The 17962-nt window shown below is 39.6% G+C and overlaps 1 protein-coding gene across 15 annotated transcripts in view; it reads left to right on the top strand.

Annotated features, from left to right (window-relative positions):
* The window catches only part of dlgap2b (discs, large (Drosophila) homolog-associated protein 2b), an 87665-nt gene that overhangs the window by 58017 nt on the left and 11686 nt on the right, over positions 1–17962 (top strand). For 8 of the 15 annotated variants that reach the window (XM_031861504.1, XM_031861501.1, XM_031861495.1 and 5 more), the window contains 5 exons: positions 5954–5998; positions 10876–10932; positions 14978–15336; positions 16986–17071; positions 17173–17639. In XM_031861504.1, the coding sequence (XP_031717364.1) occupies positions 5954–5998; positions 10876–10932; positions 14978–15336; positions 16986–17071; positions 17173–17639 (1014 nt within the window). Of the gene's footprint in view, positions 1–807; positions 8558–10875; positions 10933–14977; positions 15337–16985; positions 17072–17172; positions 17640–17962 lie in introns of those variants that run through there. The other 7 variants (XM_031861502.1, XM_031861497.1, XM_031861498.1 and 4 more) reach the window with 6 other exon arrangements.

A 17962-nucleotide genomic window follows, 5' to 3' on the forward strand; every position in this document is an offset into this window, starting at 1 on the left:
GGGTTGTGATTCTTTTACTCCCTTTACATCTTTTCTTTTGCACAAAATGGCACAAAATAATTACTTTAGATATGTTTTGAGAAAAGGGTTCTCAGAAAATGGATTCATGATTTGATAATGATTGATGTATTTCATGTTTAATTCCACTCTTTGCTGTGCTGTGCAGTGAAAAGATGGAAAGAAGCCTTGAGATGACTGAGAAGGCAGTGTAAAAACATTGGGAAAAGCCTACAGTATGTGAGTTTAATGACAATAATTATTGTCTTTAAGTTAAGGCACTCAATAACCTATTTTAAAAAAAAAGGTGCTGTATATTCTGTACTGGCTCTGGTAGGAAGTAGCTCTATTACTTGGAGCTGACCCATTTTGGATTTTCCGTAAAATGCTACACCACAGAATGTTCATCCAAATATTTTACTGATAATAAGAAACTTCCCAAAACACAAACAATACACTTAGATATTGATCACAAATGGACAGAGAGTTTCTTTGCATTTGTAATTTTTGTGATTTTATGACACTACTCAGTTACCTCTCGCTTTTGTACTACTCTGGTGCAGACATAGTCATATTTGAACAGCACACCAGTCAATAGTGAGTGTTCATCCCCGATTTAATCGCTTAAATCTTAAAACCAAACATTGGGTCTGATCTTGTATGTCTTCGGATTTACTTGCCACTCGCATACTGTATGTTTTCCATAGATATGTGTTTATTTTCTAGTTCAGAATCCAAATCAAATCTCACTCCAGCTGTTCCTTTCACTTTGAATGTCCTTCTTTCTGCATATTCAAATTTGTCTTCCAGAGGGATATGATGTTGTGGATGGGATCTCTTTACTAAATGACGACATGATAGAGGATGATGACGGTGCTAGCTCCTCTGCCTATGTGGAGCTGGAGAGGCTGGAGAGAGAGACTGCTGCTGCTCGCAGCCACCACAGTACTAGCTCCACCGTAACAGCCATCTCCGTCCCACCGGCATCCCCGCCTTCATACAGGGTCCCCTCTGACTCACCCATAGCCTCTGAGCCGCTGGTCCCTCAGGCCCTTCAGGCCTTTAAAGAGTCTGCTAACATGGTTGCTGCCTTCAACATGCAGTGGAAGGACGAAATCTCAGCAATGCGCTATGAACTGGCGGAGCTGCGTAGAGATGTCTGCGGGGAATTGAAGACTTTCAACAGTAACTTCTTCAACTTTACTCAGTGCTACAACATGTGGACTTTCTGCCGGGAGCCTTGCAGCGACAGAACCACGCAAACGGACGACAGAGTGTCCATAGGAATTCAAGCAGGCTCAAGTTGGTCCATTCGACAGAATAGAGAGGACAAGTCAGTGATGTGCCAACCAGAGCCAGCACCCTTCAGCATTATGGATTTGATGGACCCCCCCCGAATTGAGATCATAGAGGGAACCCCCGAGAGCACGCCAGAGGGGTCAGGCAGCCCTGCCAGCCCACATCCAATAGAGGATTTCCCATGGGAGATCAACAAAAAGCAAACGGCCCAGAAGCAGCCAGACACAGGTGGCCACACAGGTGGTCACAGGAGCGCCAGTCTAGAACTGTGGAGCAGGAAGTACACCAGTGGGCCCATGTCATATCTGTCTATGTCATTCTAATCATTCCCATTCTACGCATCCTGTAAAGTGAGATGAGGAAGCCAGGGTAAAAACCTGACATTTACCAAGAAAGGCAGAGCAGAGCTGTTGTTAGATGTCCCTTTACTCTATGCAGACACAGAGTCTGTCATCTCTTGAACAGGTCACAATGTTGTTCAAGCAATCTTTGAACAAGTGTCTTGGTTAGCCATGGATAAAAAGAGAATGACTTTGTTTTACACCAGAATGAGGTGACATAAGAATGTGAGAGAGAATGTGGCTTATGCTCAGATCCTCAAGTGCCAACAAGTGCAGCATCATCTTCCCTCCGCTGTCTTAAATACCCAACCTTCAGAGGAAAAGTCAATTCAAGTAAATATGATCGGCAATCTGAGGGTCACTTAATGATAAAACTCAATAATCAGCCATTGTGAGGTGATGCATAAGTGGGTCCGTTTCCTCAAATAAATAGCTCATGTTCATTCCAGTTTCTCTTCCTGTAGAAACATTCTCTTAAGCACCTGAGTATACTGAAAAAATACTGTGAATAACTTTATAAACCCTAGTTTTCTAATGAATACATTAAAGATGAATACATTATTTATGAATATATTGATATATAATTTACTTTTTAGTTATTCTAATCAAAGCATTCCTTTTCCATTGCCTTCCTTCGTCCGTTGTGTAGCCAGGTCCAGTAAAACATTTTTGAAAATGTCCAATTTGCAAAGGTTTTCTCAATGGAGAACCACACAGAATAAAGAAGTAACTGTAATAATTTGATAATAAATTAAAAAAATAGATAGTGCTGACAGCAACTTATTCTAACATTTGTGAAAGCCTAATCCTGGAATACTGATGGATGACACTGTCTCAAGGCTTTGTGGACTTAGTCCCTTGCTAAAATTGTTTACGATGAATCAATTGTGACCGACTAGACTACGTCTAACAGCGCGTGGAGAGGAAACAGTAAGGGAGATTCTCAGTGATCGAGAATTGTGAATGTATTGGCTTCAGTTCATTCTTGCACAAACTGCATTCATTTTCAAACATGTGTATATGTATATAAATGTACCATTTTGTAAATAGAGAAACTTATATTCAATACTTGTACTGTTGCAGTTATTAACACCCATTTCTGCCAGTGTTGAGAGGGGTTCAAATAGTAATTGTGGTTCTAAACCAAACACAGCACTTTCTCTAGTCTTCAAGGTCTGTCTTCATTTATTTCATCATATTCATCATTTGTGCACCTTAAAAATGGAAGTTGGTAGTTCATACCAGTGTTTCGACTATTGTTTTTCTTGCAGTGGGGACTGGAGGTTCTTAAATGTTTGGTTAAGTGTCTTAAGTTCATTTTTAGTCTAGATGAAAAGGAAAATTAGTGTTTTGGAAAATGATGTGAAGAGATTTGAACTAAATTCTACCATATTCACCTTTTTTAAATGCCACGTTTCTCTAGTAACGGTGCAATTTTTCATGCTGGGGTGGTTCATCACTGCTGAAAGATAACAGAGAAACATTGGTCCCTATAAGTAGACAATCAGAGCCACTGAGGGCCTCTACCTCTCCGACATGTTGCCAGAGGTGCAGTATAGTACCACTGAATGTACTAACACCGCCTCACTAGTGACGGCTTTTTCTGGGTTCCTGTCAAACCATAATGACAGGGAGCCCTCAATCATCTGCTGTATTTGGCCAACTGCTCATTTTGTCTGTTATTCATAGTATAATAGTTGCTCATGAGCCACTGGCATTCCCCTCAACCACTCATCTAGTCCACTGTCCCATTGCACCAACATGGCGTACCAAAGTTACTGTAATACTGAGGCCAACAACAAACATCTCCAAGCTCGACAGCACTTATCTCTGGACGATCACTGCAGCACAGGATCATGGGAAGCCTGTATGTATCAGACCCCTGACTGAAATGTGAACCCTTCAAAAGGACCTTTAACAAAGGAGAGGCATCATCTCTCACTTTATGAAGAGAGTGGATCTTCTTCCCCCTTTGCACGGCCAAAAGACAATACTTGCAGAAAAAGTGGTATTTTGAAAAAGATGATATTCATGCGAAAGGTTGTACTCGAGGTAAGATCGAAATTAAAGTGGAAGCCACGGAAGAAAGAGAGGCAGACATTTATTTATTAATGTCATTATTGCAGTAGCGCCGCCCCACACACACGTTGCAGAAACTCATTAAACCTGAGCTTAAATGCTTACATAAATGATTCATTTGCCTTGATAATCTAATACATGTGTTACAGAGGAACACTATGTTCAGGCATGTTTGGCTCGAAACGGGGAACTTGAGGTTTTGGTACAACGAATAATAGGTAAGGAATAAGTTCCAATGTATTATTGCCATTCGCCATCATTTGCAATACAGAATAAGAATTTTAAAAAAGATTATAATCTATTTATTGTTGTTATAAACCCAAACAAACTCAATTTTGAGTTTTTCATCATTGACCGGCCAAAGGTTCGGTTAGCATAAATCATAAATGATTTTAGGGAAAGGCATATAACTGTGAGAACATTTAGCAGATCACCATTTTAATAGAATATATATATATAAAGTATATATATATATATATAAAGTATATATGATTTTTTTTTAGGAAAGTCTTGTATTCATTTTTTTTTTGCTTTTTGAGGATTGCAGTGGCATTCCTTACTTACATCTTTTCCCATTGTTTGGGGAATGCAAACTTATTTAAAAGGTGCTGAAGACTGGTAAACCATGATGTCACCAATTTACATCCATTCATTCTATGCAAGTCTTTGTTCTTTGTTGTAATTTTACATCATCTAAATATTTGCAGTTATTGATATTAGGTATTTATTTATGTTAAGACTTCATTCGAGTCATCAATGCCGGGAATGGAATGATGTTTTCAGAAAATATTGGTGGCTCTCTTTTATTTTCTTTCAAAGAATATTTATTTAATTGTATTATTTCTGCATGAGCTAGGGGGGCCACACTTAAGGTTGTTTTAGTGTTTCCTGGCAGACAGTTGTTTCATTTAAATTTTTCCCATTTTAGCTTATATGTAAACTAGCATCAAAGAGTTTGTTGGTGAGATTCCTGCATAGTGGTAGCATCCGTGTGCTTTCATCATATACAAAAGAAAAACAATCATAAGTGTTTTATTGTCAATTAATTTACTGACAACTGTACAGCAACATTAGAAAACAAAGCCTATGATAAAATAATTGGAAATGCTGTACAAATGCTTAAAATGTTTCTAAATTTATATCTAATTGAACAGCAAACTGGCGATTGATTGATCCCAGGGAACTCACCCATGCTTTAAAAAAAAGATTAATCCAGTGTGTTATTACCATTTCATCATTCAGCCCAAAGAAATTTACCCTTCCCTTAAAACAAGTTGAAATGTAGCAAAATACAGATATTAAAGTATTATTTTAAAAAGATATACCTAAAAGATGTACATTTAACAAAGACTGAAGAGGAAATAGACAAAGGGTATTTACAATTATTTTTTAACCATGCAACCATATTTTCTGTAATGAAATATATCATTATTTTGTCAGAAGAAATCTGAATTGTCTCCCTTATATGTGACAGTATGTAGTCAATTACCCCATGAGTTTTTGTTTACATTTTGTTGTCATCCAGAGATCTGATGCAACAACTGTGCCGACTCTGACGTCCAGCTATTAGGACAAAGGTTTTTTGGATGGAATCTGATCTCACCTGAACCTGTAACACTGCTTGAATATAAATCCTTTTCTACCCCTATGTTCTCTTCCTGCATTTATTCAAGGTTTCTTGGAGGAAACATGCTACTATGTTTCGCATCAATCATGTTGCAAGTTTCAGGGATCTCAGACTGAATTGTTCAGTGAATCAGACTTTGTCAAAATGACGAGGCACCTTTTGAAAACCGTAGCTTAGCCGACATTTGTTAGCTTATGGTTATTTTGTTTAAAAGAATGAAACCAGTATGTGATGCTTTTGCTCTTCTTTTTTTTTTTTGTTTGCTTAATGTGGCGTTTCTTGTGAATTTTCTTTTATTGGCCTTATGTATTTTTCGTACATTGAGATAAAACAATGGATTAAAATGTTTATGATGTTTATGGCAATTTAAATGGCAAAATGGGGGTCATAGCTTTACAATGGCATCAAAAGATGAGAATGACGTATCGCATCAATAATATCTTTTGTGTCCGTAGGGAGGACGACACACTTTAACACACCGCAAATACACCGCATGGGCCAGGCACAGTGTCTTTTACTTTGACCCTCTTAATATGCATTGCTTTTCTACTAAGCTATCACCTTTTTGTTTGTTTGTTTCATTTTTCTTTTTTTTTTTCCCCCATTTTAGGCGTCCGTAGCTTAGCTGGGGGGCGTAGAGAGTACGGTAGGTCTGGTAGGGAACCGCTTTATTCTCTTTTTTTATATATATGTTGTTAATACACTTTTTCATACATTTTGTCTGACTCATTAACATTTTTCACAAAAATAAGATCTATCATTACTTGAAAATGCTGTCATACTCACTAAGTATGTATAATTTATTTAAATGTTTTCATCTGTTTCCACATTGAATTCAGTGGAATTTTCAAGAAAACCAGAACATCTGTTGACTACTGTCCCACATGTTGGCCTTGTGTTACCACACTGGCATTTATTGTACAATGTCGACTGCGTTTGAACAGTGAGACACAAGAATAACTGTTCCGTTTAAAATCTCTTCTGCACAACTGGTATGTACTTTAACTGAGACGTGCATGAAGCATTTTAAAAAATCCATGGAGAATATTTAGTTGGTTTGTTTTTATTTATTATGATTTATATTACTGTTCTGTTCAAATCCATTGGTATCAGAAGTGATTCACCCTCTTGCTTTAACCATTGTATACATTTTCTTTAAGCGAACAGAGGGGAATAAAATCAGCACACAGTAGTGTGTCTTTATTTTAAATATCCTGGCATGCAGCAAGGCCGGTTATGACCAACATAACAGCTTTGTTCTACAAACCAGCACAAATCAATGCCGCTTTTAGATGATATCAATCAGGTTTTCATACTCAAATTGTACAGTTGTTGATGTATAAAAATACTTTTTTTGCTTCTGTATTCATGTTAGTGGCTTTCAGTACTTGTGATTTTGACAGTGATGGCATTTTATATTCAGCATATACTACTACTACCAATACTCAAGCTTAATTTTAAAGGTGGTGGGTGATGGATTTACACTAGAATGTATAAGATGGTTGCAGATTCTGGCATACTAAAGTAATTCAAACATGGACCATTTTTATGCAGTCTACACACAATCCTACGTACAGGACTATACTTGTAGGTAGAGTATCATATGTGGAAGTTATTGATTCTATGAATGGTCTAAAACATGCAATTCTATCACAAACTATGCACATTGTGTGCGCCAAAATTCTATTTATAAAGATCTGTTCATAATAAAATGTTAATATTTATTAGCAAAGTTGATATTCAGCTGCAATTGCTGTAATGAAGCAAACCCACTCTAACGGCCCAACTAGCAGCAGAATCAATGAATGGTGATATCCCATAGTCTGTCAGCTGTCCCACATGTCAGTTCAAAGCAACATAATAAAGAAGATATTAAAGATTTGTTGAGATTCAGATCCCCAAAGGATGAATCTTAAAGTTCTGGGTGAACCCATGACCTCTCCTATAGTGCCACCACCAGGCCAAAGTTCCCATGTGTACTATGATGTGTACACACTTTCTGAGCACATGCACAATGGATGAAATGTTTATGTTTTGGAGTGTTATTCTAGTGCCACTCTGAGACCAAAATGTTATCCTTGCACACACAACATATTTTAACCTAACAGGCAGCTTACAATAAAAGTTACCCAGAAGATTCAGTTCTTGAAGAGGGTGAATCCATGTTTATTAACTCTTTAGCTTTTCTTCTAGTCCACCATTCTAGACATACATATCATTTTAACTCTTGGTAATGCTCAAACTATAGCAATATGGTCAATATGTTCTTGGTTTAGTCCAACACTTATGATCATAGGGTACAATGAACTTTACAGCTACTATGGGCTTTTTGTTTAAGTTACTTTTCCCTTTTTTTCAGAGAAGGTTACCTGTTTTGGTGGATTTCTTTGAAAGTTTGTTGAAATAATACTTTCAGGCCATTGATTTGTATTGGTTTGTTGTGATATTTCATACATAAACGGTAAATCCACCTTGCATCCATGGGGGCATCACCACTGTATGTATATATGTATGTGGCTATGAGCAACATGCTTGTTTTGTTGTGCGACTCTTGAAAAAGGGGCTACACAAACCTACTTTCTAAATTTGGTAAATCCAGCAGAATCAGCTGGAATCACTGACCTATACACACCCTCACGTCCTGCCAGTTGTCCTATGTCAAACCATCCATCCATCCATCCATCCCCCCATTTTTAGATCCATCCAGTCATCCAACTTTGCTAACCATCAGTCCCATACTCAAGCTCAATACTAGGCCTGAGGAAATATCTTCAGAATGGTTGGGTCATTGATCAAATAAAATAATAAATTCCCCAAAGTCAATCTTCTTTTAGCTAAACACAGCAACTTATTTTGCCTGTGGTGATATGCATTTTTTATGCAAACCAAAGAAATGCCATTAAGGTGAGCAGGAACATTTTTTCAAAAGAAATACACAAGCAAGATGTAAGGTAATCCTGGAGTGTATCGCTGAATAGACATTTTACTGATACAATGTAAGATCTACAGCAATCACTGAATGCATGTTTTTTTAAAGTTATTTTTACATTAAGGATGCTGTGATGCCTAACGATAAACAAGCTACATTGGCTTCATGAAGAAAAAAGAAGTTAGAGTAGGCTACGAGCAACACATGCAATTATGTAAAATAGAAGCAGAGCTTTCAACTTGTTTGTCCTTACACAGCACGCACTCCCTGATCATTGCTCTAATGTGACGAGATAAAGCTGTAGGCCATGATTCTTAGGCTTTAGACTACAATGATTTTGCAATATAAGTACTAGAATATAGATAAAAGGAAGATAAAAGACACTTGCTAAAATGGAGTGAAGATAGATAGTCACTCAGTCATCATTAATACAGTCTGAAGTGAAACAAAATAGTGTTACATTAAATCCTGAGAGACATTCACTTTGTTACATCTTCAGCCCCCATGCTCATGTATGCAGCTCGTCAGACATTGCACGCCATTAAGCCACACCCCATCCTGCCCCGAGTAAGAACAGCATCTCACCTGCCTCTCTGCCAGTCTGAGTCCACAACTATGGCAAGAACAACCTCTGGCACAAATGGAGGGAGTCGGACGGGGAGGAGACGCAGTCAGAACTTTTGCAACGCTTTTTTCTGAAATTTATGTCTTGGCCACAAAGGAGAAAAAGGTTTGAGGGGCCTTGTTGAAAAAGCACGAGAGGGAAGGTCTGTTTCTTATTTTCTGCATCAAAACATTTATGAAATGACATTAGGTCACACTTTACATAAAGTCAATGTAAGTACCATAGTTTTCATAGCACCTACATTATCAAACTTGAATCTCACCTGCACTTCTCATGTTCACATGGTAAAGTGTGAGCATGATCAGTGATTATAATTCCATTTCCAGGAATTAGCTCCGATCATGATTACATGTATTTAAAGTGCAGCAAGGTACTTGCCTTTCATGTAAAGTATGGCTTACGTTCATGCAGCCAAATACAAAGTAAGTAAACTGTAAATATAAGTGGTGTGGTCACACCTATTTGGTATAATATTTAAAAAAATGTGAATGTGAAAAGTGGAACTCCATATGCTGTAGTACAGCATGCAACACTTTTCAATATATTACTTTTTTGCATCACCAGTGGCAGTCAAGAGTTAAAAAGAAAAAAATAGACGGATAGACTGTCTTGCTTTTACATTTAAAAACATGTTCTATGTCTGGGTCTCTCAGCACATTTTGTCTGATTGTCTTTGTTTGCCTTCTATCTAAGCCTTATTTATGTTAGATCTACAAAAAGGCCACTTGCCAGAGACTGAAATTGTCCTATTCAAGTTCATGTTTGTGTCATTTTCCCACAGTTGTGGAGTGGCTAATTAAGTGGTTAATTATAACGACTGTCTGTGTGTCTCCGATTCTAAGTCTTTGTCTGTACATGACATTTGCTTGGCCTTATACTCCAAAAATTGCAATGTTCTGCGCACCTCTCAGGAGACACACTGTACTGATAATAAACCAAGTTTAATACTTGAATTTTGTATATTTCTTAATATAATATCCAAAGATTGGAAGATATGAATTATCTTGCCAGTTAAAACCATTAAATGGAACAATTTAAATTGTTTTTGTTAAATCCTAAATTTTCAAATTTGAGTTGAGTTTCATATTTATGTTTCGATAATGTCTGCTATGTCTTCTATGTATAATAAGATAATGTGTAGCTGTCTGTTTTCAGATTGAGATGATGCATGTTATCTAGTGCCTGATTTGTAAGGATTGATCTTAAGATAATGATACATGAGGGCAATGCAGATGGGCATTCGTAACAACCTTGGTATATATCAATTCTTCGAAAGGCTTGAGCATTTATTTTTGTTAAAGACAATAAAGCTGATTTCCATTTTCTTTCCCAATTTGGTCCATTTTGGATCATCTTTTGCCACTTCCTTAATTTAATTGTGATTCTATCGTTGGTTATATAATGCCGAAAGACATTTTTGGACAACATTGTATATTTGCAAAAGCAAAAGGGAAGAAGTACAAAGTCTAGACAAATGCATACATATTCCCCTGCCAATACGTTTAGTTTTCACCTCCACTAGAATTGATGCCCATGAGCATTGCCCAAGTTGCAAGTTTTATCTGCATTTTGAGACAGAAACACAGCAAATGCATGATAACGGCTGTTGCCCAGAAATCAGCATTTCTCATTTTGTTCTATATGTGGTGAATCAGTGACTAAGAGTTTGTTACTGTAAAAGTAACTCGCTCATATGACTTCATTATAGGCCAAATGCACATTCAACGTTTAGGAAAAACACATTGATGTGACCCATTTCTAACACTGTAAAGTGAGCATATCTGTGTTTCTCTCTCCCCCTGCCTGTTACTGACGTACTGTTACTACTGGATAAGCCTAAAGAAAGCTTTCTGTAAATATGTTTCAATGAGCGTTAGACCTCTTGGAGTTAGTTATGGTAGGTATAGAGATATTCACTGTAGGTGTGCACTGGTACCTGCGTGTTTCCTCTCTAACTGGTGTTGCTTGCTCCTTGCAGGGATTCAGTTTCGTCTCCCTACTTCCTGCAGTGTGGACCGCGCTCAGCCACCTCCAGGTACCAGCACGTCTCCATCGCCTCTCTCTTCCTCCATACTAGCAGCAAACTACATTTCAGTTGCAGTCATACATCCATGGGTGTAGTGACGGGGGTCCCACTACTTTTGCTTCCGATGAAGTAAAGAAGGAGGGTAAATCAAATGTAATATCTTCCGGTTTAAAACACGGCTCGTTCGAGATGAGCCAAGCCCGCGCGCATCGGAAACCGGTTAAAGTTCTGTCCGAGTTGATCCCAACTTCTCTAACATCATGCACGCGTGGGCAACGATAACGGTGTTTAAATGCAGGCGCAGCGGTTGCTCCCGACCGACTGCAAGAACCAGGGCATGATGAAACCCCCGGTTGTCACCTGGCCAAACAGCTGATTGGCTCTTAGTTTTGACAACAAACAGAAGCGATAGAAAAACCTTCTTTTCTGTGTAATTGTAATATTTATTGCTGATGTTGTGCAATGAACGTTTAATCTGTTAACAAACATATCTTGTGTGGTTGATAACAATGATAATAATAATAAGAAAAATGTATTATATTTATTTATAGGTATTATCAAAACGAGCGGCATTTGTGCTTTACAGGGTAGGAGAATAAAGGACAGAATGCAATGCTGATACATTTCCAAATATATATAATTACACATTTTCCGAATGTAGTCTAGAAAAGTACAAGTAGCCTACAAATTGGATCTAACAGGATACTGTATATTCCTGTGACTTCCTATATATTCTTTGAAGGCTGCTGGAAACTATCCCGCTTGACCGCAGTTTCTTCAGCGCCACGTGCTGCTGCCGCCTGACTTAGAAAATATGCTAGTCCAAAAACCAAGGTTAAAGTCACTGCGAGGAACTTTTAACTGGTTATGAAACATTCTCAATTTAATACTGATGCCTTTATATAACCTAAATAAGTAAAGAAAGCCGTTAGCGAGAACATTGGTTATTTCGACACAGTTATTCTTAAATGGTTGTCAACGCGCCACCGGGTCGGATTCCGCACAAAACCAGATGAAATCCTGCAGGTTCACCAAAAAGTCTTTAAGCTCAGACTCCAGTGACACCTCCGGCAGCAACCGCATACTGACCCAGTTCTGGCTTCACTGTCACCTTCGATCTATTCATTTGGAAGCTCCGGCAGGAGGAGGAGATCTCAGCGCCCGGCAGCAGCGTCTCCTCCTCCGGCCAGGAGCAGAGCTTCACCTCGCTCCTCCGCGGTCCCCCGCTGGGAGCCCACACCAACTCCACGCTGCTGGAGGCAGTTGCCTGTTGCTCCGCAAATGTTCTGATATGATAAGCCAGTGTCAGGCACGCTATTGATTCACTGTGAGAGTTGATGAATTTAGAAATGGCAACAGAAAGTAACTAGGTTGGATATAAAGTGAGTACAGGGAGGAGATTACATGAGGATAAACTGTAGGTAGGTGGGTTCATTTGTGTTTTGATGCAGAAGCATGTCCCTGCAGATTATATGTCAAAATGCCTGTTTTGGGTATACCAGCTTTTAAGCAGAGCAGCAACACAATATTATAGCATGACATTCAGGTGCACTTAGTCTGGCTGCACGTCCAGTGTGTGGTTCTGTTTACTAGACTGCCGAGTGCAGCAGTGCTAAACCAAACAATCAAATTCAAACACAGCGAGTTCTGACTGACTACACAAAGGACAGGGTATATCAGCCAAACTTTAAATTAAAGCCGTAGCATTTGAAAGGGAAACCGCTGTACACTAGCCATACGAATGTACTTTGTTGCCCTTTCCATCTTTTCTTATTGGAGATTAACTTAAGTATGCTAGTTGAGTAAATGTACAGAGAGACCACTGCTCAAATCAACTTCAATAAATGTACTTTTGACACTTTGGCAGTGTATAATTCAGCTCTTCTAGCAGTGACTATGCACAGTCTATAGGAGGACATCTGGTGTCCAGTCAACATTATTGCAAGACATTGTGATTTCTTTTTCTTTTGGTCAGTTTGAGAAGAGCAGTGATAAGCGAAATCTTATCATGTGGTGGTTTGACAGCCTATGAGGAATCAGCACATTAAGTATCTTCACGAAACAACATTAGCATTATTCAGTAATTATGCCCATAAATGTAGGTGTCTAATGAAACAAATGTTTTTGCAAATGTCAATCCATTTAGGCAAGCATAACATTTATGAATGAACTGCAGAGCAACTACTGCTGACTCAACTTCCAGTCTGATGATGAGGCTAATTTAGAGTATCATCATTAACTCACCGTTTGTTTGTTACCGCTCTCACAGCACATCTCCACTACGAAGTCTAATGTTGGAGACCCTATGGCCTTTCATGTAGTGCCACCATTAGATCAAACATTGTGTTGCATCTCTCCAAAGTAGTCAAGAAACCCCATTCATCACTTTCACTGCCTACAACTCAGCCATACTTGATAAAAGATATTAGAGTAAATATACTGTACTTTATATATTATACATTTTGACCAGGATGGATTTCTTTAAAACAAGGTGAGGTTCCATAGAATAAAAAAGTTAGGTATATGTTTTACATGTCTTTAAAAAGATTATGAGTTTATTGTAATGTTCATATAATTTAATTTACTACTACAGTTTTTAATCAGATATCTCTGATGCTAATTTTGTAAAAAATTATTGAAAAGTCAGAAAGTTTTAGAAAAGCCGTGGACATGGAAATAAACTATTATTTTAACATCCTGATGGTTCTTCTATACACATGATAATTGTGACAAAAATCACCTGAGTGACCTGACTTTAATATGTTGCCTTGGCCAATGAATGCAATGTACCCAAGACACATAGATAGTGGAGGTATAGGAACATGGAGAGGTTCATGTCACTGACTCTGTATCTGGTACCAACAAGCAATCTGTAACATTTTCAGTTTTGAAAGTAAGTCAAATTGGTAGAATGTGTAAAAATAGAACGTGTGGAGTTGAGTGCTGCCTGAGTCACTGTGCTCTTTTCATTTTGGTATCCACCCACTGTGTCTTGCAGAACTGCAGCCCCTTCAGGTTGGAAGGAAGTCAAGTCTGTGACTGGATTTAGCTTAACAGAGTTCCCTGTGGTTTCTTATTTCTTATTGCACTTAATTACCTGTAATCCAAAGTGATTCGTGTGCGTGTGTATGTGTGTATGTGTGTGGGGCTCTGCCTGCACCTGTTTACGCCAGTATACAGCATGTGTTTGAATAGGTAAAGCACAACAATCTTATTGTATTTAGTAATGCAATGTTTAGTCTGAAGAATATTGTATTTTGCTCTAGAAATGTATATATGTAATAAATGAGGAAAAGTATAGGAGACTTGACAAGAGAATGATTTAATTAATTGATCAGAAGCACTGTAGGGGTGAGAGGCTGAATGCTCATAAGGGCCATTATAATAGTCTTGACTCTTGACACAGTTTATACTTGTTAAGAATGTTTGCATACTTCATGCAGATTTAAGGTTAACATTTGAAATTAACTCACAAATGGGTATTGTGGATATCATCGATTGTGCTCAGACTTGAACGAACGAATGCTATTTTCTTTAGATTAATGGAGCAAACTTACTTTACATGTATTGCTATCTCTTAAAAGAGACATCTTCATTTACCAGGATTTTCAAAATGTGGATGCTGAGCAACTACATGTTAATTCAGTCCTTATGATAGCTTCGAAAAAAAAGACATCTAGCCAGTGAAGTTGGTTCTTTTCCAACTCTGCTGTGAGGTCCATCTGGATGGATTACCATCAGATTTTCATTTGCACTTAAAAGAGCAAATCTTCCACATAATCCTTCATTGCTCCTCCCCAATAAACACAGTCATACTACAAAGCTGCTGTTGCTTTTCACCTTATACTTACATTTCCCTTGCTTTAAGTGCTTAATGCCTAATCTCACATCATGCTATGACGCTCTTCTATCACACACACTGTGTGATCCAGGTGAACTGCAGCACTTGGCCCTTGTCAGCTTCTGGCCACATTTTTCATTCTCATGTTTTATTTTATCCTCTACCCTTGTCTTGCCTTGTCCTCGTCCCTCTCATCCTGCTTGTGCTATCCAGCGGTATCATATCCTTCCAGTTACAAGAAGACTCCACCTCCTGTGCCCCCGCGCACCACCACCAAGCCTCTTATCTCTGTGACAGCCCAGAGCAGTACAGAGTCCACCCAAGATGCCTACCAGGAGGGCAGGCATCCACGGGGCGGTCTGTGGACCACGGATAGCCTTGGTCGTCCCATCTACAGCTCCGTGGACAGCCTGGACAGCACCAAGGCTGTCACCATGGCCATGGAGTCGGCAGCAGGCAAGAGGCATGCATCTTTGGGCAGCCACACCTCCGTCCAGACGTGTGACAAAGCAGTGCTGGTGTCCAAGGCCGAGGAGTACCTCAAAACCCCACGTTCCTCTATTGGGATACAGGTAACAATGCCACTCAATTTGCTGCTCTCTTTGCATTCACCACACTCACAACCCAGCCTCCATGCTAACTACAACAATCTCATCTGTCTCCTTCTATCTAGTCCTGGCTGAAAGGATATATTAATATGTATGAGAGGTGCCCTGTAAAATCCAGTCACAGTAAAACCATCTCTCAGAGTTCTCAGTAACTTAAATCAACCCAACGCCAATGTTATTAGAACTCAACAGGCACATTGTTATGTACTCTAGGTAGTTGTTTCAATTGCATTGCACCATTGGATTATTATCTGACAAGAGGATTAGGGTTCTTTATTGAAGACTTATTCTGTGTCCGCATCCCCAGGCAGACTTCACAATGCTGAACTAGCAGTATAACTACACGTGCAAATTAGTTAATCCTGTCATTTTTTTTGGGGGGGGGGGGGTATTACAAATTCACCGAATGTACCAATCTGTGTGAAGTACTTTACAAGGTTTTGGAGGCTTGTTGACCTTTACAAGTGTCAGGCTGTATTACATGGACATGGCTTATTCAAAAGCAGCAGTGATGAAGAGCCACACGAGGATCTCTCTTACTCTTGTTGTTCTAGTTTGTGATCTGGCTGCTTAACCTGTTCTTCTTGAGATTGCTGGTAGCTTTGGCCGGATCATATCAGAGCCAGAACCTGAACAAGTAGTTCCACCATAAGATCGGGATTCTGCCTTGTGCGCTAACTGTCCAACCAACTTAGGTATAGCTCCTGCATCCTCAAATGTCCTCAGCCTTTAGCTCTGACTTTGGATGGCTGTCTGTGTGGACCATGGTGTACCTGCATGTCGCCCACAGACGTCTCTTGCGGACAATGCTGAGCATGGTGTCGAAAAGAATTGACGCTCCTTTTGCAAATGTAGCTGTTTAGAGAGGACACTGACCAGCTGGAAGCCAGCCAGTTGATGATTCTGTTTTAAGTTTCCTTTGTACCAAAATTCAGGATAAGGTTGAACTTGACATCTATGCAACTGCCCACACAGCAGCTGGTATCAGTAACACCAGGTTTAGGCAATCAATTAAGCTGTAGCTGGATTGTCAGAACCTTGGAAAGCACTGAATTGCATCCTCCAGACTATGTATCATTGTGTATAATTACAGAGTGGTCTTGTTTGGGACTCAAACACCGGCTTTTTGCACTGGCTTTAGGTTGAACAAAGGACTGGTGAGCAGTGGCAATTCATTCCTGACTGTGAACCTCTCGTGTTCTTGTGAGGCACTTAAAAGACACCTGTAACAGCATCATTACAGGCCTATATCATAGACTATGTCACTACGTCATACGAAGTTGACGTAGTCACCATGACGCCATCCATTGGTTTGTGAACTGCAGCTTTGAAGCCTCAAGTTCGGCATTTTGGCCGTTGCCATCCTGGCTTTTTGCAACCAGATGTGACAGTAGAGGGTGGAGCTAAGTACAATCGAACGCAGAATAAGACATTTTTAGGCGACAAAAACAGTTACAATTAACTCTCATGATGGAAACTCAAATCTTCTGTAATAAATAAGAAATCTAGTCAATATATCAACAACATTTGATGTGCATCTTCTTGGGCGTGACTGTTCATTTCAGTTGTTAATGATGACGACTTGGCGGTGTTCTGTTTTCTATATTCACCAGGTGGAAACTGTGACAGACTCTGAGACTGAAAGTAAAGGCCTTCCTCAATTCCACTCTATAGGGATCCAGGTGGAGGATCACAAACGGTATGTTGCTCAGACAGAAGAAACACAGTGTCCATAGTCAAAGTATAGTGCATTTAAAGTTGCATTTGTTAAGCGTTGTCCTTGTAACTTGTGCATTTTAGGCATGGGAGGTTCAAGCGCTCCAACAGTGTGACCACTGCAGTGCAGGCAGACATGGAGTTGGAGGGCTTCCCCTCCATGGAGGACAAGGGCCTGCAGTTTGGTGGCGGCTTCGGTCGCCACTCTGAGCCCAGCACGCCCACGCAGTATGGGGCCATCCGTACGGTGCGCACACAAGGCCTGTTCAGTTACAGGGAGGACTACCGGCCCTCCAGTGGGCCAACCAGCCCACAGCCTGAAACCTGGCTGGTTGAGCCCAGTCTGGAGGGCACCGAAACGGGCCGAGTGTCCCCACTCCGCAGGGACGGCAGCTGGTTCATGCAGCTCCTTCACAATGAAACCAAGCGGCTGGAGGGATGGTGCAAAGAGATGGAGAGAGAAGCAGAGGAGCATGACCTGACAGAGGAGAGTGAGTGTCCTGAAGGGAACTACATACTTGTCAAAACGGGAGCTGCTTTTGTTGTCTCAGGTCAATGCTTTCATGATATCATTTCTATATTTCTCTGTAATGACATATGCTCTATAATTTCTTTATATCTCTGTAATGACATAATGCTCTATCATTTATTTTTTGCAGTATGTATAACAGTAGCCAAAGTGAACATTAAAAGTATTAGCCGACATGCTGATTTTGAAAACACAGAATTGTGATCGGTGTTTTGTGAGCAGATTGGATCCATGTGAACGTCTTAAAGACATTGCTCAACATGTTAGCCTTCGCCAAGCTGTCATGCATAAAACCAGAATCTCTCTTTTTCTCTGTCTCTCTCTCTCTCTCTCTCTCTCTCTCTG

Source organism: Anarrhichthys ocellatus, unplaced genomic scaffold, assembly GCF_004355925.1.
Source record: "Anarrhichthys ocellatus isolate YVR2014 unplaced genomic scaffold, GSC_Weel_1.0 scaffold25, whole genome shotgun sequence".
NCBI classification, from domain to species: Eukaryota; Metazoa; Chordata; class Actinopteri; order Perciformes; family Anarhichadidae; genus Anarrhichthys; species Anarrhichthys ocellatus.